A 24962-nucleotide genomic window follows, 5' to 3' on the forward strand; every position below is an offset into this window, starting at 1 on the left:
GGGCTCTTTACCTGATCATGATTACTTTCTGTGCTTAAAGCCATCTTTATCTCTCAATTCTCCAGACTCAGACAAAATCTGCACTGACACAGGAGTTAATGTTAGGCTCCTATTATTTTTGAAGGGTAAGTTTGATACTCTAAAACCTTTCTATAACTAGTGAGATCAGGTATAAAATAGTCTTAGAGTGTCATTGATGCCATAGTTATCCAGATATGAGTAGAACAAGCAATCTTGAAACCTTCTGAGTTATGTGGCAGCAAAACCCACTCCAAGCTGAGCCGCTAACGGCAGGAATCCTAAAAACATTTCCATGTTATCCTTGTGTCATTCTCCTGTGTAGTATTGTGCCAAATAAGGCTCAGCCAAACATCAAACAATTAGAAGTTTGGCGGCTTTTGTATTGTTTAGAAGCTAGTGCTCTGACTGTACGGTCCTGCAACCGCCTAGGGCAGATTGATTCCACTACTGGACATGTCACTTAAAAACAGGAGCTCAATAGTTGCAAAAGCTGCATGGTATTTTAGTAATAAGGTTAAATGTAGAGCCCATTCCCAAGTAACCAGTTCTACATTACACGATAATGTTGCTTCATAAGGTTTTAATCCTTTTTTTTAATTAGTCTGAAAGATGAATCACTTTAGAGAGACATGAAGAGACAAGGGAGGAAGAAATATAAACAAACAGGTGGTGACTACACTGGTTAGCCCACTAATATTTCTCGTAAGCCAGTAAAAAGCAAAGGCACAGCTGACTCATGTGTGTCATGTAAGACTATGATTAAGACATTGGACTCAAGTGTCATATTGACTTTGAAAAACTTCTTTTGTAATTTTGATATTTATATATACCAAAATATATAAGTGGGGTCAGTACAAGTAATCTAAGATCTCTAATCAAAATTAGCAATTAGAAATTAAGAGCTATTATTTACAGTAATAACCAATATCCCCCCATTTCCCTGAGATTCTGCTGTACCTGCACAGATTAATGTGACGGGACATACTCCTTTTTTTCATCCTTTTCAGAAGAAAAAGATCGTCAAGGGTGCTCCAACGTGGAGAAACAAAGTTAATTTCTTTTCTCTTCCAGAATGGTGGGTCCGAAAGCTTTGGAGTGAATTCTCCAAGTTTAAGTAACAAAAGCAGCATTTTATAATCATTTCTCATATCAGTTCTTTCCTTCCATGAGTTGAAACTTCAAGATTTTCAATATGGCTCACTAATTCTAGTGAAATGGAGGGAGCAAGTAATGAATAAAACTAATCATTCTGGAAATCTTCCAGTGCTGCTGAAAAGAAACTGTTTTTTAAAATATATACTTAGAATTAGCCTTTGCATTACAAAGAATACAGTCACATCAGTGACAGAAGTGCAAAATATCAAGGTAGGAAGTAGAAAGGAATTTATTTTAAATAGAAAGTTTATATAGCCACTGTAATCCATAAATGTATGTGGATAATATGTAAAACATTGTGGATGTTACAACCACACACATACAATGGTCTTTATTTAAATCACCTTTGCAAGTATGCTCTTAACATCAGAAGAAATATTTTTAGTTCTGTTTAAACTCTGTAAGAAATAAGAAAAATGCAATAAATTTTTAATATTAGGTACAAATTCAACTGATGATGGCATATCTTGCATAACTCATGAGTGATCTTGTACACACTGAAAAAACCTGTAATCTGGTCCAGAAAGCATAGATTATGCTTCACTTTTAAGATAGATAAAATAATTAAACTGCACCTTCGAAAATGCTCCTTTGATATTACCTTACTGCATGATATTTGCCTACGGATTTTTTTAATGTTTGAATGTATGACAGAATTTTAAAATCTACTACATGTAGCAGCAAGTGCAGGGAAACAAACTGTGAAATAAAATTTCTGGAGTGAGCACCATTTAATTGTTCAGTGATTCACCTATATGCCACCTGCTAATCCATCTCTGGTAGATTTATAAAGTTTTGAGCATCTTGCAAACAAGTGTGATTTTAAATAAGAAAGCAAAACAAAAAAAAAAGGCAAAACAAGGAAAACAAAGCTTTTACAAAGAAAAGTTGTTACTGAAATATTTCTTGAACACCAATAATCAGTTGTGAAACCATTGCATATTTCTGATCCATAAATTCTGATTTCTTATAGAGAAATACTTGCTTCATTTATATATGCAGATAGAGCCTTCCTATGAAATCTAGCTGTATTTGTGGTGCCAGTAGCAGTTAAGATAAATATTGCAATAGCTTCTTAATGTCTTTTAGATATATACTGGATATCACTATTGACAATATCTTTCCCGTGTTGTGTACTGAATTTGTAAGGCAGATTTTATTCTTGCTTCAGATTACCTGGTTTCTGACCAAAATGGGGCACACTGCATTTAAAAGGAGATATTAAACAGTGCCATTGCTGTTTTATATGTTCCCAACATTTTCTGTAATAGCTTCTCTAAAATGTGTGGCATAAACAAAATCCTCAAGCACATTGCGGTAAAATGGTTTTATTGGTGCTCATTTACACTGACCTACATAGGTTGTTCTCAGGCTCCCCATTCCCGAGCAATGATGCTCATTCTGTATTTGTGCCAAGAAAGCACTTAATCTGTGCCAAGCCATTTTTTTGTTAAAGTACATTCCGCCATCAAAATAAAGGCAAAAATACAATCTACATTCTATTAGTAAAATCAGGAAAAACAATGTCAGTGCAGAAAGAAGGTGGGAGTTACCCATCCAGTGATCTTACAAAGCATGCCTGCATAGATCTAATTTTCCACATTACGTCAAGAGCACAGAAAGCCTGAATACCCATTTAAAGTCACCTGTGGACAGGAAAAATGGAAATGGAACCACAATATGAATAGTACCTTTTATTTTGTTTTAGAAAAAAAGGTAAAATTTGGCTCCATTCCCCACTGACTTTTCACAGCCGCCTGTATTTCAATACTCTAAAGCACTCTAAAATTTACTCCACACAAAAATACTGAGGGAGGACATTTTATTTTCATTCTATGTTATGTATAATTATCTAAGATTTTGGAGTGTTATGGGATGAATAAATCAGGATTCTTATTTTAGACAAAGCAAAGTTGTCATAATTAATGAAATTTGCCAAAGCAAGAGAATCTGAAAGGCATTCAAGCTCCTGGCATATGACATGTAAACATGCTTCACCTTAGCAAAATACTGCAAAATTTGGGTAAGGATTTTATCGTGAAAGATATCAGGGATTGGTTTTGCTTGCTTGGTTTGCATGGATGTAATGTGTTGAACATCACACAATATGTTCATTAAAGCATCCTATTAAAGTCTTACTAAACTAATATCCCTTAGAAAGCAAAGCATTAGTCTGAATTCCCCAATTTTCAAGTCTATTTTTTCAACTCAAAGTTTTTTCTCATTAGGACTTGCTGACACCTGTATGATATACATAAACTGTTAGGTAAGCATCCAAAATCCCTCACAGAAAAATAAGAATATTACTAGAGCTCAGGCACTCTGAATCCTCCATATAAAACATACAACCAATGCATATCATATCTGCTTTTAAAAAAAAAAAATTAAAAACACCATATCCTCTTTTTATCTGCAGAATTTATTTGACCAAAGTGTCCTCCCCAACCAAAAAAATAACTGATCATAACTTTCTCTGTTTTGTCCTCAGGACCAAAGGTGCCCCCTTGACTGGTGAGGATACTCCAGTGGTTGTAAGTTTCAGATTTTCACGTAAAAAATTGCGTTGTCTAACTGTGGCTGATCTTATGTAACTGCTAGTAGAAATGACTTTTGCTGGCCTCGTAGGTGGTAAGGTCTGTGGAGGCAGTCCATTGATTTCATATGTCCATTGCATTGATTCTGTCTGAAAATAATGAACAGAGACAGAGAAGAAAGAAAAAAATCAGTGATCAAATACCTTGAAAATTTGACAGTGATTTACCATGCTACATTGATTTCAAAATATATTTATCCTTTTCCATGTAAGGTACTGGAATAACACAGAATGAGAATTGCACTCCTGGAACACAGAGAACTGAAAACACATTTAACTTTATTCAGGACTAGGCATAACAAAGATGAGATATTTAACTTCCTGGCTGATCTAAAATTCCTTTTTTATTTAGTAAACCCCATAGGTCTGTATGTTGTTCAAAGATAATTATTCCATAGTACAATATAAATGCCTCAAGTTTATAACATAGGATTTAATTGCAGCTCTGGTATTGGTAATAATGATATTATCAAATGGTGGAATTTTTGCATTAAAATAATGAACAAAACTAAGAGAAAAGGACTCTGAGTATGCACAAGAGAATTGTAGGTTCATGTTGAAATCTCTAGTTTGAAGAATATTTGTGTGAATTGAAAATGACACTCTTCATTTGCTTTCTGTTTATAACTGGTCTCTAGGAATGGAGCATATGTTTCCGTGTCATGTCTTATAATGCTTGAGTACTTGATTCTTACTATGTGATTCTTATTCTTACTACACAGCCCATCCATCCATATTTAAGGAGTATTATTTCTATGCATATGAACGCTATACTGCTGTCTATCTCCCATGTTTCATTTGTGTCCTGAAGCAGAATTTTGGTTGCTAAAAACTCATGTGTAACTATTGCAGATCTTTCAGTCATTTTTCTTTCAAAATGTATCATTTTTATTCTTGAAAGCAGGTCTTTATTCCAAGTCATAAGCATTCTCCTGTCATTATATCTAAGAAAAGGTCTATTCATGGTTTTTAGTTTTCTGTTCTACTTTTCTGTAAAAAAAAACCCACACAACCAACCAACAGAAATATTGCAAAACCCAAAGATTTCAAATGATGTGTCATTATGTCCAGCTTTGTACTATGCAAAAGAAAGACAAAGCATTGCATGCCCACTTTAGGCATGCACTGTCACCTACTCCTTCGCACTCAGCAATTGGAAATCCCAGGTTTTATGTTTAGGGCTTTTTTTGCTTCCAAGGCAAAACTTAGAGGGAAGACTGAGTAAAAAATATGACATGATGTAGGTCTAGTAAAATATATTCATACAAGTGACTTTTTTTTACACAGAACATAGTGCATGTACATAGGACATACGTACATAGTACACAGTCAACAGAACACACCGGCCTCTACGACTTTGCAGCCTCAAAGCAGTGGGGTCATGTTAAATAAGTGACATTGCCAAATTCCCAAGATCTGCTTTCCACATTTGGCACAGCACTGCAATCACACGGCCATGCTGCTTGTGGTTCTAGAACAGGTTTGTTGGTGCTAGGCTTTTGCACCATGCTGCATTGAACTACAGAGGCATGGCTTGTAGTATCACCTTTCTCTTCTGCTTCAAGTCATAAAGATTTATCATTACAACACCAGTTGTGATTTATGTAATTCATCTCCCATTTAAAACTAACTTAATCCTTAGAACAATCATTTGTGGATATAACCATTACACCTAACATCAGTGTCATTTTTCATCCAAGGAAACAAAAGGTCAGAAAGGCTGCTTATACTCTCAAATCAATCTGGAAATCAGTGCAACAGTCAACCTCAAAGCTCATGAGTTTTTCGCTCAAGCATTTAGTTAACAGTCCGGCTTCCAGCTGCCTTTGTGGCTCATTTGCTCATTCCATTTTGAGAGCTCTGCTTCTGCTTTGCTGCTGGGTATGTCAGTACGACAAGCAGATTTGGCCTATAGAGAGGAGCAACAATATCCATAAAAATTGTGACAAATTTTCACGTAGCATAAACGCTATCAACCATCTCCAAAGCATAGTGTGTATATTCGTCTAGTTATTTATTGCATTCTGTCAATTAATTATGGTCTAGGTAAAGCACTACAAAAGCCTTAGGGAAGAGCAGTCAACCTTCTCCATCTTGAACTTTCTCTACAGTCATCTCATAATTAAAACAACATAGAGAATAAAAAGGATGTTAAAGTGGCTCTCTGACTTTATTATGTTTTGTTAAATATCGGTTTTATATTTGCCACTGAAAAAGTTTGAATCAATGATGTTTGCCTTTGCTATCTTTCATATGTTCCTTCCTATTGCTCTAATTGTTACCCTATCATTGCTAAAGTATATTTAAGGGATATTATTGCGAGCATGCATTTTGCATTCATGTTGCAGCTATTCAGCAGGAAGAAGTTTCAGACTATTAATCTGTAAACCCTTTGGCACAGGTTTTGTTCTCTGCTATGTACTTATACAGCATTTACACTATTTCGCATATAGGCTGCGTACACTTACAGCTCTTAAATGTCATCACTGTATGTATCTCTAATTGTCGTGCTTCTTGTTACACAACTGGTTTTAACCAGTATTTTGGTAACTGAATATATACTTTTCTGTGCTGATGTTGAAAGAATATGTGAAATTTTTTGCTGTGTATTTTTAAAGAAATGTTTTAAAAAACTTGTACTTTAAAGTTGGCAGTACTGATTTTACATAGTGTCTTCTGAACGAATTGCCTTATTCAAATAAGATTAGTAAGCGTAAGATCTTAATAGATATTTCACCATGCATGCATAATTTTTTAAACTTTCATTACTATTCTGCTAAAATCAAAATCTAATTTAAATTGAATATTATTCCTGTGTAAAGCAGGCAGATTAACTCATCTTTATTCTCAACCTTCTAGTAACTCTACTGACTGTAAGGATAAAATCCAGCAAAAGCAGGTGTGACATGGACCAACACTAGTATCTTATTTCCAAAGATAAAGTTGTCATTTAAGAAAAGAAAATCACTCTCCAAAACTAGCTAATTGTTTTATTAACTTCAGTACAAGATGAAATGCTTTATCTTTCTTTAGTACGCCAGATGAACAATGTAGTTTAAAGAAAATTTAACCTCAGGGTCCTATTCACCAGGTGCAAGTCTCATTGATCACTTCAAGGTCAGAGAAAAGATTTGATAGGTGTTTCAGCCAACAATTTAAACTGAGTATCAAGTTACTAAAAAATCATTTCTGTTCATGGAATCCACACATATTCTACTTTTACTGTCTATAGTGTTAGTAATTGTTTGAAGGGGATTTAAACAAAAGTGGTGGGCTATGCCACCTCTCAACTTCATTTATCATCAGCATCAAAAAATTGATATAGCCTTTTGCTAATTTCCTGTTTGCTATACAAATATCCTAGACTGTATGTTCTTTGAAAAAAAGTTTGTGCCTTGACTTGGTGAAAAAAGCCACCTATTCTGTTGCTGCTGTAGCCTGCATCAGGTGTTGTTCTGTGGCAGGAGAGATTGCTTTTTGCCTGATGGAAACTCATTGGGTTCAATGGGGAAAATGTTGTGGGCATTATCACATGAACCCTTTAGATAGGATCCATCAAGCTAGAAGGAAAAAAAAAAAAAGAAAAAAAAAAAAAGAACAATAACAACAAAAAACCCCACCCTAATTTATCATCTTAAACTATGGTAGTCTGTCTATTGTAAATTATGTGCTATCATCCAAGACAGTTGGAGACAGTCATTGTGAAAAAATTGTGCATTTACGTATTGATTTACTGAAAGAAAGACTCTTGTTTTAGTTCAGAATTTTCTGCTAAAGGGGAAACAAGTGTTACACGAATGGAAAAGAGTTACTGTAACTGTCGACATAACTTGAGTTAGTGCTTTGTTTAGCACTAGAACCACCTAGAATTCAGTAATTTTCAAGACAGCCGAGAATTCAGTAATTTTCAGAAAGCGTTAGACACCCACAAATGACTATTTTAATAGAATATTTTATTTCCAAGGGAAAATATTAGGTTTTCAAATGCTGCTGAAGCCATAAGTATTTTCTTCAGGATAAGGCTGTACAACTTAACTACAACAACTGTTCTAGTCAATATGAAAACTGCAGCAAGAGCAAGTCTACCAAGTTCAGAATCTGTGCAAGTGCCTCAGAGCTGCTGCTTTGGGTTTCCAGCTCAGACACGTTTCAGCAAAGGAAAAGATGAATCAAGTTTTAGACTTTTCTGGAGTGGTGGAGAAGAGAGACTTCGAAAGGTCATCTACATATGACCATATATGGTAGAATATTTGACTTACAAGCTGTATTTACTTGCCTAAGAAGTGGGTCAAAATTTCCCAAATCAGAGGAACTCTTCCTCTTCCTATGCTTAAGGCAGTGCAGTTTATTATGTCAAATTAGGAACAGTTCTAATACTAGCACTGGTAGTAACAAAGTCTAAAGATGAATGTATTAAATCTACTACAAGCTACACAATCTACTAGAATAGAAATATAAAAGACAGTCTCTTTTAAGAAGATATATCTAATATAAACATAGGTATTTAAGAATCCCAGGCTCCCTGCAATGCATCTCTAGGCATATTTCACACACAATTTAAGAAGAAAGATGAGAACACAGTCTGAATGTCCTTGACAGTTTGAGGGAGGATTTCTTGTTGAAATGAGTGACTTCCTCTTACCAAAACCTCAAAATTCCTGATAACTATAATCTAATTGAATTGTGAAGAGAGTAATAATTTGGCTTATCTGGTTGGAATAATGGCCATCCGCAGAGCTAAATCTTTCTGAAGAATATTTTTAAGAATTAAAAAAATGAGATGCATTCTGCCACTTTTTCTTAAATATCATAAGTTATTCAAGTAAGTTATTTAACCACCTTGATGTCTGACTGAGTAATGTTCATGAAGTAATCTATTGAGCAAATACTGGTAATAGTCACCAAACAATTTATATAAAAGTATATTTTTTTGGTATTCAACCCATTCTTACAGATGGCTCATGATTCATAGGAGTAATTTGCAGAACACAGATCATCCATGTGTATTCACTGTAGGCTGGAAATGCTACTGAGTTACATGCTAATTAATTGCCAGAGAAATCTATGTTAGGAGGGTGTTAATTGTTGGGAGCAAGTATCAGGAATTTTAACGTAAATGGTATTCCAATTATTTTCCAAACAGTGTTAACTCAGCAAAGTCCAAATAAAATTTGCAAGAGTTCCAAATAAGTTAAAACACAGGAAATTACAGACGGTGCATCCAATATTCCCTGACCCTTAATTTATAGTGCAGTGGTGACAAGCAAAAGATGACCGATTATGACCAATGTATACAGAATGAAATTAAACCAAACCTTTATGAGAACTGTGGAGGTGAAGAGCAAAGGCAAGAAAACTCATGGATCAAGATGAAGACAGTTTAATAAGTGAAGGAAAGAGGGGGAAAAAAAAAAACCCAAAACAAAAACCAACACAACAAAAAAGAAGTGATGTAAAGTCACTCACCACCTCCCTCAAGCAGACCAATGCCCAGCCAGGCTGTGAGCAATTTCTAAAGAAGAAGATAGCTAACAATCATTTTCTTAGCTTAGAGGAACATTTCCAGATAGAATTAAAGGTGGCTTAATTGACTTCTGCAGTTCAAATATTGGATGTTTCACAGCATTGCTTAGATGTAATACAATCAATATTAACCATTCCTTCAGGACTGGCGATGGTCTGAATACTCTCATACAGCAATGGTTCCCATATTGTTATCCTCTTTTGGCATTATGAGAATTATAGTCTCAATAAGCAAAGTAACCTTTCCTCATGTTTGTGAATCAAAAATTTTGAGTATTGATTCTGCACTCAAAATCCAGTCTTGCTACTTATGGGATGTGCTACATTCACTGCCTGTAATGAATTTTCTGAATCTCTGCTTTTAGTCATAAAACTCAGGTCAACATCAACCAGTGGCGAGGGAGGCAGGTGATGTCTTACTTAATGTGCAACTGTTTTAATAATCCTATTAACTTTGTTACATTTTTCCTTGCTTATTCTGTTTAAGAGATACAATTTAGAATAACATTAAACTATGGTAATTAACAAATCTACCAGGAACAATGCAGAACATATTTTCACCAAGCTACTGAATATGCAATAGTACTATTTGCTGTTAAGATATGCAAGTTTGCATAGACAAGCTTAGGGAAGCCACACCTGGGTACTGTGGCTTGCACACTGCATCATTTATTTCCAGAACAGCATGACAAATGGGTTTGATATGCTATCTTCCATAGGCTAAGTTAGTGATTATTCAGTAATAAAGGTGCACAAGCCTGACTTCTGGAGGGCTTGATAATGTTACCTGCAATCTGGTTCACTCTGACATCTATTTTATCATTTAAGACTTATTTTGTGTGCCTTCTGCTTTAGAATATCCCTGAAGTCTCACCCACGAATTACAAAGCAATCGCTCAGGTCTCTAGCTGAATTCAGCACAGTGCAAGCAAATTAACGAAGCCAACTCAAATACAACCTTTTCCAAGGATTTGCCAGCCTCCCGGCTGCTCCGCCTTGTGCCTGGCAGCGATTCCTGCCCCAGGAAGCCTTCGCGGAGCATCCCCCTGCCCCAGCTGCACCTCGCCGTCCCTAAGCTCAGCGGGTTTTCCATTCAGCTTTACCGGCACATCGCAGCCTAGCTCTGAGATGTCAGTGTGGCTGAGGAAGTCCTTTTTTTTCCTCACAGCGCTTTATAGCTTATCTAAGAAGCATGCGCTTTTCACCAATTTTTCATTAGTGGCAGTATATTTTTTTTTTTTCAGTTAGAACTGTGCTGTTTATGAAGGCTATTATAAATATGGAAGTTTTATTATGGAATAATACCTATTTAAAAATGCTCTTCAGGCACCGCATCACTGTTTCTTACTTGTAGCTTGACTAGATTATGATGTTCTCTTTCACTGCTACAGAAACGAGCATGATTATTTTCTTTACTGGCTTTTTATTATATTTCATTCTTTGATCTACAGAAATTTTTAAAGGCATTTTTATGTCACTTTTGCAAAATTAAGATTCCTAACAGCTATTCAAATAATTTTCTAACTCCAATTGTTTTGATATGTAGTTGACTGAGAACAGAAGTTTTAATGATGGTTAAAGAACATTTAATTGCTTCGGCAAAGTAATTAAGGTTGTCTACCATTAATAAAATCTACCGTAAGTATTTATGAATATTAAGGTCTTAAAGAATCCACAAAATATCCCACAAAGTACCTGATTTGTGTGCTGCATTATTTCAATTATATATGTACATACAGTTAATAAAACGTACACACTAAATACCGGTAAAGACAAATTGTAATCTCTTAATGCTAATTATCTCAAGATTGGGTTCTCAGCGGGGCAACTAAACAAAAAAATTTGCATGTACAATATATGGGTTTGCTGTTTACAACAAATGAGAAAAAGATGGCTGTAGGATCTTTCTCCATAATCCTAACCTCCCATTTTACTTTACAACACAATTGTAATGACCAACACAAAATAAAGAACTTGCACTGTCGTCTCTGCTAATTTACAGCCTAATTATCGCTGTTCATTGAAGCACACAAAAATGACAGTTCTGCTACTCACTATTCATAGAATTTAATAATAAAAATACATTAGTGTTAGGACTATGGCTTCACCCTCAGAAATGCAAAGGAAATTTTACAGCAAGAGTGCTGTAGCCCTTTACTACAGCAGCATCAGAAGAGCGGTGACACTGTAAAAGGAAAGAAACTTCCTCACGGTTTCTAAAAACAGCCCAAAGCCTCAGCCAGTATATTGGCTAGAAAGGATATGTGTAAGAGAGGTTCTTCAGCGTTAGATCCACCATTAATTGCGTTTCATCACCTCCATTATTATTCCCCAAGTAAGGGTGATTTAATACTGGTTTTGCCATCTAACTAAATCTGTCTCCTTCAGGTCACTAATGAAAATTATTTCAACTAACAGGAAAGGCAGAAATGGGTATCTGGTATTCTCGACGTGTCACCAAGTCTTATTTCAGGTCAATGTTGAGAGCAGAGCAGCAGCAGAATCACACACAGTTGCAGATGCTCTGGCTTACATTAGAGCTACAGGAATGAAAGCTTGTGTGGGGAGGAAAGGGGGAAGACCGGTGTACACAAAAGGACTATCAATATGACGAGCAAAGAGAACACAGGTCTCACCAAAACATTACTGAAACAACTTAATACTTCAGTTAGAGTAAGAATGTTAGAAATATCTCTAAAATACTGTGATGGTGTAACATTGGTCCAAATTGCACTTATGAGCCTTAAGAGTACTCAATGTATTTTTGAACATACAGGAATAAGATGTGACCTGATACGTATATGTAATATGTATGAGTGACTGCCTACACCCACACACAGTACCAAAGGTGGAGATATAAAGAGCCGTCTGCCTAGATCATAACCAGAGACCGAGGTGTGAATAGGTATAGGTTGAAAATCCAGTTACTTAAAGCCCATCTGTACTGATAAATTCCGAAAAGGAAATTTTGGATTACTGACTGAGTTCTTAGAAAGCTAGTAATAATCTTTGACCATCATGTTTATCCCACTCCAGACAAATTTATGATGTTAAAGCTCTTTGTTAGCAATGGAAGTTAAGCCAAAGACAAACATGGCTAGTACATTTCCGTGTGTCATACCTAAAAACAGGAGTTCAGTTCCAGAACTACATTAGAAGTTTCTGAGCTCTGCAGATGTGTCATATAGCATTACGTAAATAGAAAAGAACACAGAATAAATTCAGTCAGTTATTTTCTTTTTCAAATGGAAGAGTGATAAGCATCACTGTTTTTTATGTAAAAAGACTAAATTAATCAGATGTCTAATACAGTAAAAGAAAACAAGTAAGAGGGATTAAAGGGCCTTCTTGTTTTTCCAGGATTTGAATTTCTTATTCACTGTTGTACAAGTTGTTACTCAGAGAGATAAAACACTATAGTCATTTGCCATGCATCTTTTTATCAACTTTGTTTTGACCATGTTATTTTTTAAATCAATATTGCTGTTTCACTTCTAATATAGTAGCCTGAGTCGCCTAGAGTTGCCAGCATACAGCGAATAGATTTAAAGTACAAACCATGATTTGCAGAGAGTTTGGGGTGTTTGCTGCTACTGTATGTTTTTGACAGTTTCCCTTTAAAGAATGACTTAAAACTTAAAAATTAATTCCTGCAGTAATAAGAACATTTTTACTGCTGAAGGAATAAACATCTTCAAATGTTTCGTGACCTTCAGACTTACAGAAGTTACTTGGCTACAAATTCTTTTTGCTTATTTTGAAGCTTGTTTTAAAAAAGTTACTCCTGGCTTTGTGTTTTGAAATTCTGTCTTCTACAGTTTAGTATCTCGCTTCTAGTGCCTTTGATCCTAGGAGGGATACTACAAATAAAATCAATAACCTAGGGCTCACATATTCAATTACTCATATATTCTCCACCAGTTCTTAACATGATTATTTTGATTCTCTGTGAAAAGTCATTCTGTCATGTTGTCTATGCAGCTGGGGCAAACGTATCAAGGTAAGCGTCTGTCCCTGGTGATGATGGCAAAGGGATAACATAGAAATTAAAATATAATATGTTTTTCCAGCTTGTCATGAGTTAATTTTCAAAATTTAGTTTTATTCTTGTCCATTGTGAAGAGTAGTAAAATAATCACAGTACATGCATTTGTGTGTTTCAATGCAGCTTCTTTGTGTGGGATTTCTTTTTTTCCTTCCACTCCTGAAGGCATATTTGTCTATTGCATTCAGGAGGGCTTACCTGAATTACAAGTGTCGCCGTATGCTTCTTGCCATACATCCTTGGCTTGAATCCCACCGTTATATGGGTTCCCACCGTGCCTGCTGGAAGAAGTTCTCCAGCTTGGGGCAGCACAAGGAACTCAGGATCGCTGCCCGCCAGGAAGTGCGCAGTGAATGGCTCTGGGTACCTATGGAAAAGCACAGGAGGCTCTTGTGCCTTTTACGGTATCTTAATACAATTTATCTACAATCTAACATTTAGGCCACCATGTGGACTCAGGAAACTTGGCAGCCCATGGAATGCATACAGAATATTAACTGCATTCTTACTTACAGAATAAATATTCTTTAGTAATTATTTACATTTATCTATAAATATTTATAATCTTCATACACAGGGACCTGCATACTGATCTTCCATTTCAAACATACTTACATGTTATTATAAATATTATAATAACTACAGAATAATGATAGCATTTACCACTAGAAAAGAAAGAATCATCTGACCTGTAAAGATACAAGAATAGTGATAGAAATAAATTCCACATCAGAGTGAAAATCCACTTTTCCCATTAAAAGCCCCTCACTTTTCCAATCTCTAATCAAATAAAACTGACAAGCCACCCATTTTATTAAGTTTTATGACTAGAACTGAGTTTGCAATCTGGTGGAGTGTTACTAGATTGGGAGGGAGCTCTGAAAGCCTTGAAATGAACATATAGAATATCATAATTTTCTGTCACTGTTTTCCACATTTTTTATATCCCATAAACTAAACATGTTAAGATATTGCAATAATAATAATTAGGTTCCTTTATTGATGATATTGTATATCTCTTATCTCAAAGAATTTCTGTCACAAGTAGTGCAGATCTTGTCTAATTGCTAGTTTAATGGCAGTACTGTTGAACCAAAGACACTGGTAAAGGCAGTGGCTGAGGACTACAAAACAATCTTAGGCCAATCCCAAACTGAAACCTGTCTGTCACAGTTCTTCGGGGACTCCTTGGCATAAACTTTGTCAGCATGAAAGGAATATACATTTTTGTATTTTCCAGTCAGGCATTCTCCTTTTAGTCTTTATATGTGTTGCTAAGGACAACTCTATCACTATCTGGACAGAAAGAGAACAAAAGGAATTGAAACTAGAAATACAACGGTGTGGTCAAAAAATAAACCACAACAGCCTGCCACAGTACAGCAGGGCAAGTATCATGTGTCCTTAAAGGGAACACATTTTCAGTTGATAAAACTTGAAGAAAGAAATACTAACAGCATCTCAAAGAAAAGCTGTTCAAATCTGTTTATTCATGGATTGTCACACCAGAAATAACACTGCTTTTCAAAGAAAATAGTCACAAAGAAGTGAAAGTTAATATTTTATGACAATTCATACCTCTACGGATATGTCCCACATTTCCCGGGCAAGTGCTATTCCATGGGTGGTATTCTGGGTCTATGTCATCTTGTTTAAAAATAGCTCTCCTTTGGAATATGTTCTCACAAAAGGGTTTCCTCAATTCAAAATGCTCTCATGAAAAAAAGGTCACACTGTAAGTTTGTAGAAACAAATAGTGCGAGTGCAGAAAACAGAAAACAAAAAGCTTCTGCCTCCTCCAAAAAAAAAATAATTAACTGACATTTAGCAGTGCCATCGGACTTGGGTGCATTAGCAGATTTAGGCTGGCTTTTCCTTTAAGTGACAGCAAGGTGGGCAAAACTACTGAATGTCTGAAACTACATTTCAAGTCTTGTGACATCGAACTTATGCTGACAATCTCTTTTCGTGGTGCCTGAAGTTGTGCAGCTGATTTTATAGCCCTGGGCCATAAGGACTAATCTGGTTGCGACCTGAGTTCCCATCTACGTGCCACCTAAGCCTTGAATTTTCACATCTGTATTTCCTGCAAGGACTGCTCGGCTGTGAATGCCTAGAGCCTACTTACTACACACAAAGGGCAGGCACGGGATGAAAAAGAAGTGATGCCTCTTAGACTGAGTAGCAGAGTAGAGCACTCATCAAAAACATCTGAGATGAATATTCAAACCCTGGCTCTGGAAATAGAGACCTGAACACAGGTCTTCATTTCCGACATCATTGTTCTATAGACTAGGTTTAGGAACATTTTAAGACAGCAGTTTCTTTATCTCCCATGTTCAGTCTGTTTTCTGGTAAGTAGTTAGGGATGACAACTCCTAATAAGTATTTTGTGTCTTCGTAAGACATACAAGAGCGTGACTTAGCTACAGATGCAATCATGAAATGCTAAGGGAGATGGGACAGGCTGCATGCACAGAAGACACAAGAAAATAAGGACTTTATTTCTGAAGAAATTGCATCTTAGCAGGGTGTGATGGAACAGTATTTTTTTTCAGAGACCATAAATCATTCCTCAAAACAGTTAGTCAGAAAACACACAGGAGAAAAAGCTATAGTTTTAGTCCTGACAAAGGAGACCAGACAGTTTAAAATGAAACTGTCACAAAACTGATCGATAATTGTGCACACAAGATATTTGCCAAGTCAGAGAAAAAAATCTTATTGCATCAACCTTGTCAGATTTTAATTTTCATAAAGAAAAATGGAGAAAAACTAATAAAAAAGCTTTAAAGAAAATCTGCATGTTTCTTGACAGCATTGGCACAAGGTACTATAGGCAACTATAATTCTTTTCTATGTTGGGTAAAATATAGATACACATACACACAGACATACTTACATGAATACATATAGTTACACCTAAAACCTCCCTGTTCCCTTCCCTTCCCCTCCCCTCCCCAAAACCTGGCTGTTTTAAACAAAAGAGTCAAGTCAGTTACTGGATGCAAAATGTTCCTCAAAGTGGAAAGTATGTCCAAATCAGGAAAATAGAAATTCTGGCAAATTAAATGTATAGCCATAATATGATAGGACAGCAGGGACTCTGATGAAGGTATGGCTAACAGCACAAGAACTAGCAATTAAAAACTTACACGCAATCGGAAACAGGAACCTTTCACAGTGCCTGTAGTGCTGATAAATCATGAATTTTTATTTTAAAAATATATCTAAACATGGCCTCTCAAGAAAAAAGCAAGTAGTGTTTTCACTCATGTTCACATCAGGGAGATGATCTGGCATCCTGGCTAGCTCACTAGCATAAGTAAATTGCTTTCTCATTTTCATCTTCTATAGTAACGAGAAAGCTGGAGATAAAATTCCCAGAATAGCACCTGAATTTCAGACATTATTGTTTTCAGTGTCTGTATATTTAGGGTATAATTAAAAATTAATACTTATGTGGTTTAAAATGATTAAAAATTAATTCCTCCTTTTTGATTACTGCTTCAGGTAAAACAGCTCTGGAGTCAATGTTTGGCTTGTCATTTCTCGGCCATGAAGGACAGTGATAAGGCAGTCTATATTTTTTCAAGAAAGCTTTTGTTTAACTCAAGGGTGGCAGATACTAACACACTTGGTAAAGTTTAATGATGTGTAGAGTTTTGAAAACACATATGAATGAAGCAAAAATGAATTAGTAAATATAAGGGCAGAGGCCATATAAACCAGAGAAAGCAAATGTGTGTTCCCACCCGTGTGTTCCATAACTCCTGTCACGATGGTTTGGTACTGCTATCAGACAATATGAACTCTGCCCTTACTCAAATAATGAACAAGAGTCAATATTAATTTGAATTTAAATAATTATTGGACAATGATATCATGGCAACCAGGAAGAGCAAAAAATTGAACTAGTATTTAACCGACATAATTCTAATTACTCCTTTAATCTTGTTCTTAAATAGCATTGTTCTTAAATAGCAGTCTGTGCTTGTCAGCATTCTCGTTAGATAATTTTCAAATTAGTAAACTAAAAAAGAATAGCACCTTATGTCTTCAGTTAAAGAAAACCTTAAAATTTATATTCCCATAGAGATCTCACTGCAAAACTTATAAAATACCCAGGAAATCTGAAAATATAAGCCTTTATTAAATTAAGGCTCAAAATAGCTTTAATGTTTACCCTCTTCCTCAAACTAGTGAAGCAGTAAATTATTCCTGTAGAATATTCCTGTATTCCTTTACAAAACTTATCATTTTGCAAACTATACGTAAAAAACAACACATAGTGCTTCTGAACAAATGTAATTTTTTTTTCTATAAAAGAAGAGTAACAAAATGTTTTAATCTGCAAAGTACATAACTGCTTAAGCAAACAGGGGATACAGTTTGAAAATGTTGCAATGTGCTTCCAAAAGTAGTTAATCATAACTAAACTTACTTCTTTTAATTAGTAGTTAACATCTGTTGGATGACACAAGAAATTTCAATTATTATGTAGTGAAGTTCTTTAAACTTATTAACTGTATGAAGTTGTCAAATTCTATAAAATTATTAGTGATAGTTGGTATGATTTAGACAATTTCTTTTCAACCAAAAAAAATGACAATGGAAAAAAAATTAGGAAATCCTCATTATTTATCGGAGTTGGTTATGTTTCATACCAAAACCAACTCTGGTTTACTTGACCACTCTAAATCCTGAACTCTGGACAGCAGAGAAGATTTAACTCCAATTATCACTCTGTAGCTTTAGAAAGACTGCTTCAGAATTAAAGAACTTTCAAAAAATATGAAGAAACACTGCATGACAAATGACTGTCAGGGAATGCTTTACCAGCTATAACATCACTTTTGTTGTGTACATGTCGTGAAACCAAAGCAGGAGCTATGGTTTTTATCTTCACAAAATATTAAGATTTCTGGCTCTTTCCTGTTGTACCCAGGGGAACCATATTTGCAGATTGGTAAACTGACTTTTCCTGCTAAAAGGGGTCCAGGTGACATGGCTAGATACAGCTCCTGGCTAAATGTGTGACATGTCAGGTATTGTATTATCGGGAAGGTTGATCGTAACTTTTCGGAAGCTCTGCCGCATGTGTATCATTCCTGGTATTTTCCACTAGTCTCTATTCAGACTCCAGAAAACGGAGCTCAGTCAACATTTGCTCTTTGCAGCTGCCACTATGTGGGAGATGCTAAGATAAAGTATTCTAATTACATCTTTAGATTAATGGTAGAATTTTGCAGAACTGGTTACAAAGAGATTGGCATAGGAATCCAGGCCTGTAACATGTACGGCGATGTGTGAGAGAGGGTGAGGGAGAGGGTGCGTGTGCTGAGAACTTAATGAATGCATTTTCTCGCAGCATACATAATTCTGGCTCATGGTAATTCTAATGAAATACAGCAGTAATTACTATAAAATATAAATATTTCTCAAAGTTGTAACTGTAAACATTTTTTTTCTTTTTCCCTTCACAATTAGGGAGGGTACAGAAAAAATGGTTGCTCGCTATTCTTCAGACAGCATTAAAATTAATTTTCTGTGATCAAGGAATGTTTTTAATTGAACATTTATTCTATACGCTAGGAAGTGTGCATAGAAGAAATAAGGAAAATATCCACAGTGGTGTTCAAAATATGAAAAGTAGGTTAAGATAACTAAGTCTGCACATGCAGTCATTTTAAAGCCTAATATCATCTTTCTTCTCATCTCCCCAGTCCACCTGTTTTTGTTTTCACTTTATTTTAGCTCTGTTTCCATAATCGAGTGGCATTTTGGATTTTGCAGATACCACTCCATGGAGACCATATAGGTACCATGCTTTAGTGATAGCAGGTGCTGACTAAGTATGTTTTTCTGAAGCATAGTTTGAGTTCACCTGAGAAGTTTCCTCAAGGTAACAAATATCCTGTTTGTGATAAACACAGGATTGGAATGAGAGGTTGGGATGGAAGAATAGATAAAATTTTTCTGCATATGGGAAGCAATACATGATTAAAACAATCACTAACAGGTACATGGAAAGCTAGAATTATACTGGTGAAAGGAGGTTCTGTGAGAAATAAGCAGATAGAACGAACAGGAGAGAATTAGCCACCATCTTGTCTAAACATTCAAAAGTAATGTAGTTTACAAAAAATTTCTGAGTGAACATAGTGTTCATATGTATCTATCCACATTTCATGTTGGCTAATGAAGTATTTGCACTGGAAAACAAGTAAGGTAACATTCTGTTGTAGCTGGATATCAGTATTTTAATGTGAAGGAATAAATCCAACTGTCAAAATACCTCTGTACTGGAATATATAGCAGTAAATACTCTCCAAAAAACAGTTCTGTATCAATATGAATGTTCTGATCCCAAAACATAATTGATTAAAAATACATTAAGAAGTTATTTTCAGTAAAACAAATAGAAAGGACTAACTTTCTTAAGCAAAGCATCACTTTCAGAATTTTTATTCTGTTTCAATTACAGACATTAGCATAAAATAATGGACCAACAATTTGAGCTGGATATCAAACAAGTTTCTATAATTTGTATTTCCAAGGATAATATTCTATCTATTCTTTTTGGTGAATACTGCTGTCATTCTATAAACCAATAGCGTTCAATAATGCATTTGGTATTAAAACAAACACTAATATTAACATAAACATTAGAGGTTTGTTCCAAAGCCAATTACCTCAGTGGAAAAGTTGCCAATGATTTCAGCTGGTGTTGAATTAAACCTACATTTATGACAAAACCCAAAAAAGGTCACCTATGTATGTTAAAAAGTGGCAGATTCTTCTTATTTAACAAGTGAAGTCTGCTGATTTGACTCTAACCAATCTTAATGCCATTACAAGAAATCATTCAACATGTCCCTTTTGAATTTTTAAAGCTGAAAGTAAAATATTGGACAACTCATATATCAGAACTGTCCTAGGCGCAGACAGTTTAAAAAAATATATTTGAGTTTTCTTCATACAACAAAACTGATTGGCTGCATTCTCAGTGTCTTTCATTATTTATTGAAGCAGATATTGGGCCGTTTCTCATTGGGGGCATGTGTGTGTCAATTTTAAATATATTAAAAGAGAGTGCATTACATATTTGCATGGACTCTCAGAGCTTTCATTATTGCAGATCATTGTGAACAGCATAGCAACTACCTCCCATTTGTAACTGTTCATCATTCCTGAAGCAACTACATCAAACGTAGTTACGGGTAAATTGGAAAATCATTAATTCAGTCTGAAATATTTCGTACACATTGAAGATTTTGCTGGGGAGGGGAGGGGTGTAATTAAAGGGAGAAGCCCACATTTGAGTTGCAGTAGCTGTAAAGAAAAAGGAAACTAAAACCATTGACCTCACAGCTTTGTAGAGGTCACCAAAGGTGCTCTGTGGATCACCAAAGATCCTCATTCAACTTGGTACATATACGAGAATCCCAATCTGCCCTTAATATGATACTGAGCCTTTTTTGGGCCTGTGGTTCTCAAACATTTTTTGTTGCATCACTATGCACCCTGCTAACCCAAAAAGATGATGTACAGGTCTTCTCAGTGATGCTGTGCAACTACGCTGTCCTGCAAGTAGCAGAGGGAGAAAAAGGCACAGCTGCAGAGTCCCTTTCTAGCAGATTACTCAGAAATACATCTGTTTTCCCCCCAGTTACTCTCAAAGTAGCAGTGCCATGAGGTACTATCCAGCATAAGAAAGGAGGACAGAAAGTATCTATATGCAGGGTGAAAAAAACCCCACCTCTCTTTAAGTACCAGCACTGATTATCTATGGGATTGTGCTGTTAATTGTTTACTTAAGAAAAACTCCAAAGGGGTGATCATTTTTTTCAGGGAAGGTCTATAGGATGACACTCTATATCCAAACTGAAACTTTTAATCCATACTTCAATATTTCATGGGTTTATTTTTAATCCAAGTCATTTGAGCTATTCAAGCATTAAATTACATCTGTAATATATGGGTTTCTTGTGTAATTGCTTTTAAACTGCAGATCCAGTATGCCAAATGTTGGTTGGCTGACTGTTCTATTTCTATAACAAAACCTCCACCACCAAAATCTCCTAAGCAAATCAAAGATAAGATAAAGCAATATAAAACTCACAGAGCAGTTGTTGGCACTATTTATGACACGGAGCTTATTCAGTACATGCAAGCATTACATTTTGTATTTGAAATGTATGGGGGCAACCCTTGTTATGTAAAATAAAGTTGGAATTTGTTTAAGGGAAAAAGAGAATCTGTCTTCCATCATGGCTCCTTCTTTATATAACTGTATTGATTCAGGTTTTATAATACGTTTCTGGAGAACATTAGGTCTCTTCACTACTATCAAACACCTACCAGGAGATTACAGTATTGCCAGAGCAATTGCTTCACTTTTGTCCTGAAACAGCCCATTCTATTGAAGCTGTTAACTTGAACACTGTGATAGGAGCCTTTTTCACAGTCCTCAGTAATTATCATCACTGACAGCCATCTAAAAGCTGGAACAACTGTCCATCTTAGACGCATAGCTTTTGGAAATAAATCAGTTGAAACCAAGGACACTTCCTGCTGGGGATGTTACAAAAGCATGTATCTACAATGAAAGTTAACGATCAATCAGCATATCTGGCACACTTTCTAGATAAACAGTAAAAAAGTCAATTTTAAAGTAAAAAAGAAATTTGAAAACATCCATAAGCTAATTAGATTGTAAGCATCACAATTCTTTCAAGTTCACCATTTACTATTGTCGTGGTTTAACCCCAGCCAGCAACTAAACACCACGCAGCCGCTCACTCACTCCCCCCCCACCCAGTGGGATGGGGGAGAAAATCGGGAAAAGAAGCAAAACCCGTGGGTTGAGATAAGAACGCTTTAATAGAACAGAAAAGAAGAAACTAATAATGATAATGATAACACTAATAAAATGACAACAGCAATAATGAAAGGATTGGAATGTACAAATGATGCGCAGTGCAATTGCTCACCACCCGCCGACCGACACCCAGCCAGTCCCCCAGCGGCGAATCCCTGCCCCCCACTTCCCCGTTCCTATACTGGATGGGACGTCCCATGGTATGGAATACACCGTTGGCCAGTTTGGGTCAGCTGCCCTGGCTGTGTCCTGTGCCAACTTCTTGTGCCCCTCCAGCTTTCTCACTGGCTGGGCATGAGAAGCTGAAAAATCCTTGACATTAGTCTAAACACTACTGAGCAACAACTGAAAACATCAGTGTTATCAACATTCTTCGCTCTGAACTCAAAACATAGCACTGTACCAGCTACTAGGAAGACAGTTAACTCTATCCCAGCTGAAAGCAGGACAACTATTTTAAAACTTATGTATCAGTACTACACAATTTATTCCTTTACCTTCTGCTGTAGACAAATGACACCATGGGTTTGCTATAACATTATGAAACTCTGAGAAAATATTGAAAAGTATGTACAAATATATTAACAGAGATTGCTGCAGGACTTTTAAAAAAGAGAGTAACAAACTATTGAAGAATGACACAATTATTTTATCTTGTGAAAGGGCAGAGTAGAGATTAATTCATAACATGCTTATATAACAGGAATACTTTTAAAAAATGACACATTTAATTTTTAAAGCAAAGGATTGTTTTTAACTTGGTGTAAGTATGAAGTACTTTGAAAAACAGTCTATGAGTAAAAACATTAAGGCTTTAATAGTGAGCCTTTATTATCACAACGCACCTGCCTTAACATTGTATTACACATTTTACCACACAAAAGCATTTTAGGGCAAAACTTTAAAGTCATAAGTATTTGGATCTATTCCACAAATTTCCTATTGAGTGGCTGCAGCTTAAATATAGGAAGTTTCTGTTTCCTACAGTACAGCTTCAAAATTTGTTACCTATACAATGCTGCACTTGAAAGTAATGATGTGTTACTGAAATAGCTGCAACTCAGTTATATTTCTGTTGCCCAAATCTATCCTATCCAATGTGTTTGAATGTGAGTTCTAGCCTCAGAAAACTGCATAAATACTTCATCATAAGTATTTTTACCTTGTCTGGCTTGTAAGCTTGAAGCCAACTATAGATTCTTTATTCAGGCCAACTGCTTCAATGTTGATAACATCATCCACTTCTGGCTCTGTGGCAATGAACAGCATTGGAAACTTCCAAACACCTCCTGTAGTGCACCGTACTACTAGAGTTGCTTCATTCCTTAAAATTTCAAATAAAACCATTCATTACATAGAATAGCATTATCAAACGTAAACTCAGTAAATTAATATCCAAAATAAGCCTTGAGTGTGTAGAACTATACTACAGTAAAATGAAAATACAGATAGTTTTAAATTTGAATACATCCTTAATTTTATGTGGCATAGTCCGCATCAGTTGCACTTTAGACTGGAATGTAAACTAAATAGCATTTGATATTCACAGCAAAGTACAAGAAAGGGCATAATATGAAAGCAAAATGATGGGCGCAGCCATAAGATTTGATTCTTCTTCTCTTACTCTCTGTTGAGTTAAACAAATTTAACTCAATTTGGTTTACTTATTATTCTTTATTTACTTAGTGTTAGAGGAGAATTTGGTCCAAACCATGTTAGCAGTTCATATTAGAATCAAATAGATCTGACGTAGGTCTATGTACTTTAGAAAAATTCCAGACTCTGATGTCTTCAGACCATCTAAGAAGAGAGTTGGTGCTGTAGATTCTGATGACAAAGAAACTAATTAATTGCCATTACTGAGTCCTCTGCGTGAAGCCTGATAGATCTCAAGTATATGAAGATAAAAAACCAATCCAAAATAATAATAATGCTGATAATAATAATAATAATAATAATAATAATAATAATAATGGACAGAGCAGAAATAAAAAGGCTTTCTAAATTAATCTCCCTTCTGACACAAAGACACTGCATGAGGTGGGTGGATAGACTTTCCTAAAGGTTTGCTCTCTGTTTATTTCAGTAACCTTCTGGATTACTGCAAATACCATTCCCTCCTGCATCCTAAACCCACCCTCTTTGCATGCAACCCATGCTATTCAGCAGTGACTGCTCTCTAATCTTCCTAGTAATGTTGAGCCCCTGAATTTACCTTGTGCCTGCATCTTACTGAAGCTTCTTTCCTACCTCCTCCCCATACACATTTGACTGCTTCAAAAGGAAGACACAACTTCCCTCCCTCCAAAAAGGACCTCATTTTCACAGTTTTTTTTTTAAAGAGGTGGGATCTACTAATGTAAGTCAAAGCAAACCAATAATTTTTCATATCGCAGCTATAAAAGAGGATAATATTTTCCTGTGGACTGTTGTTACTGGGGCACTAGAGACTAATTTCAAATTCAACCATCCCTTCCAGCCAAAGAATATGCATGCACACATGCTCGTCTAGGAAAAGATTTTCAAGACTGACAGACCATCTTGTCTGTATGCTTTCTACAAATTTTGAGAGCAACTAATTTTCATTGGAAGTCTTTCAATACTCCAGTGTTTAGAAGTAAATTGATGCACACACTGACTAAGGCAGTAACTCAACAGAACCATCTCGCAGGCATTAAAAAGAAACACTGTCAGTTTTAATATCAAAGATATCATATTGAGAAGCAGTAAGTGAGAAAATC

The 24962-nt window shown here is 35.7% G+C and overlaps 1 protein-coding gene across 1 annotated transcript in view; it reads right to left on the bottom strand.

Moving 5' to 3' along the window:
- Nucleotides 1-1387: 1387 nt before the first annotated feature.
- The window catches only part of CFAP47 (cilia and flagella associated protein 47), a 364054-nt gene continuing 340479 nt past the window's right edge, over nt 1388-24962 (bottom strand). Inside the window, 3 exon segments of the mRNA XM_052795043.1 lie at nt 1388-3859; nt 13536-13704; nt 23384-23545. Of these exon segments, the coding sequence (XP_052651003.1) occupies nt 3638-3859; nt 13536-13704; nt 23384-23545 (553 nt within the window). The 3' untranslated portion in view covers nt 1388-3637.

The sequence above is a fragment of the Harpia harpyja genome, chromosome 8, assembly GCF_026419915.1.
Source record: "Harpia harpyja isolate bHarHar1 chromosome 8, bHarHar1 primary haplotype, whole genome shotgun sequence".
Classification (NCBI taxonomy): Eukaryota; Metazoa; Chordata; class Aves; order Accipitriformes; family Accipitridae; genus Harpia; species Harpia harpyja.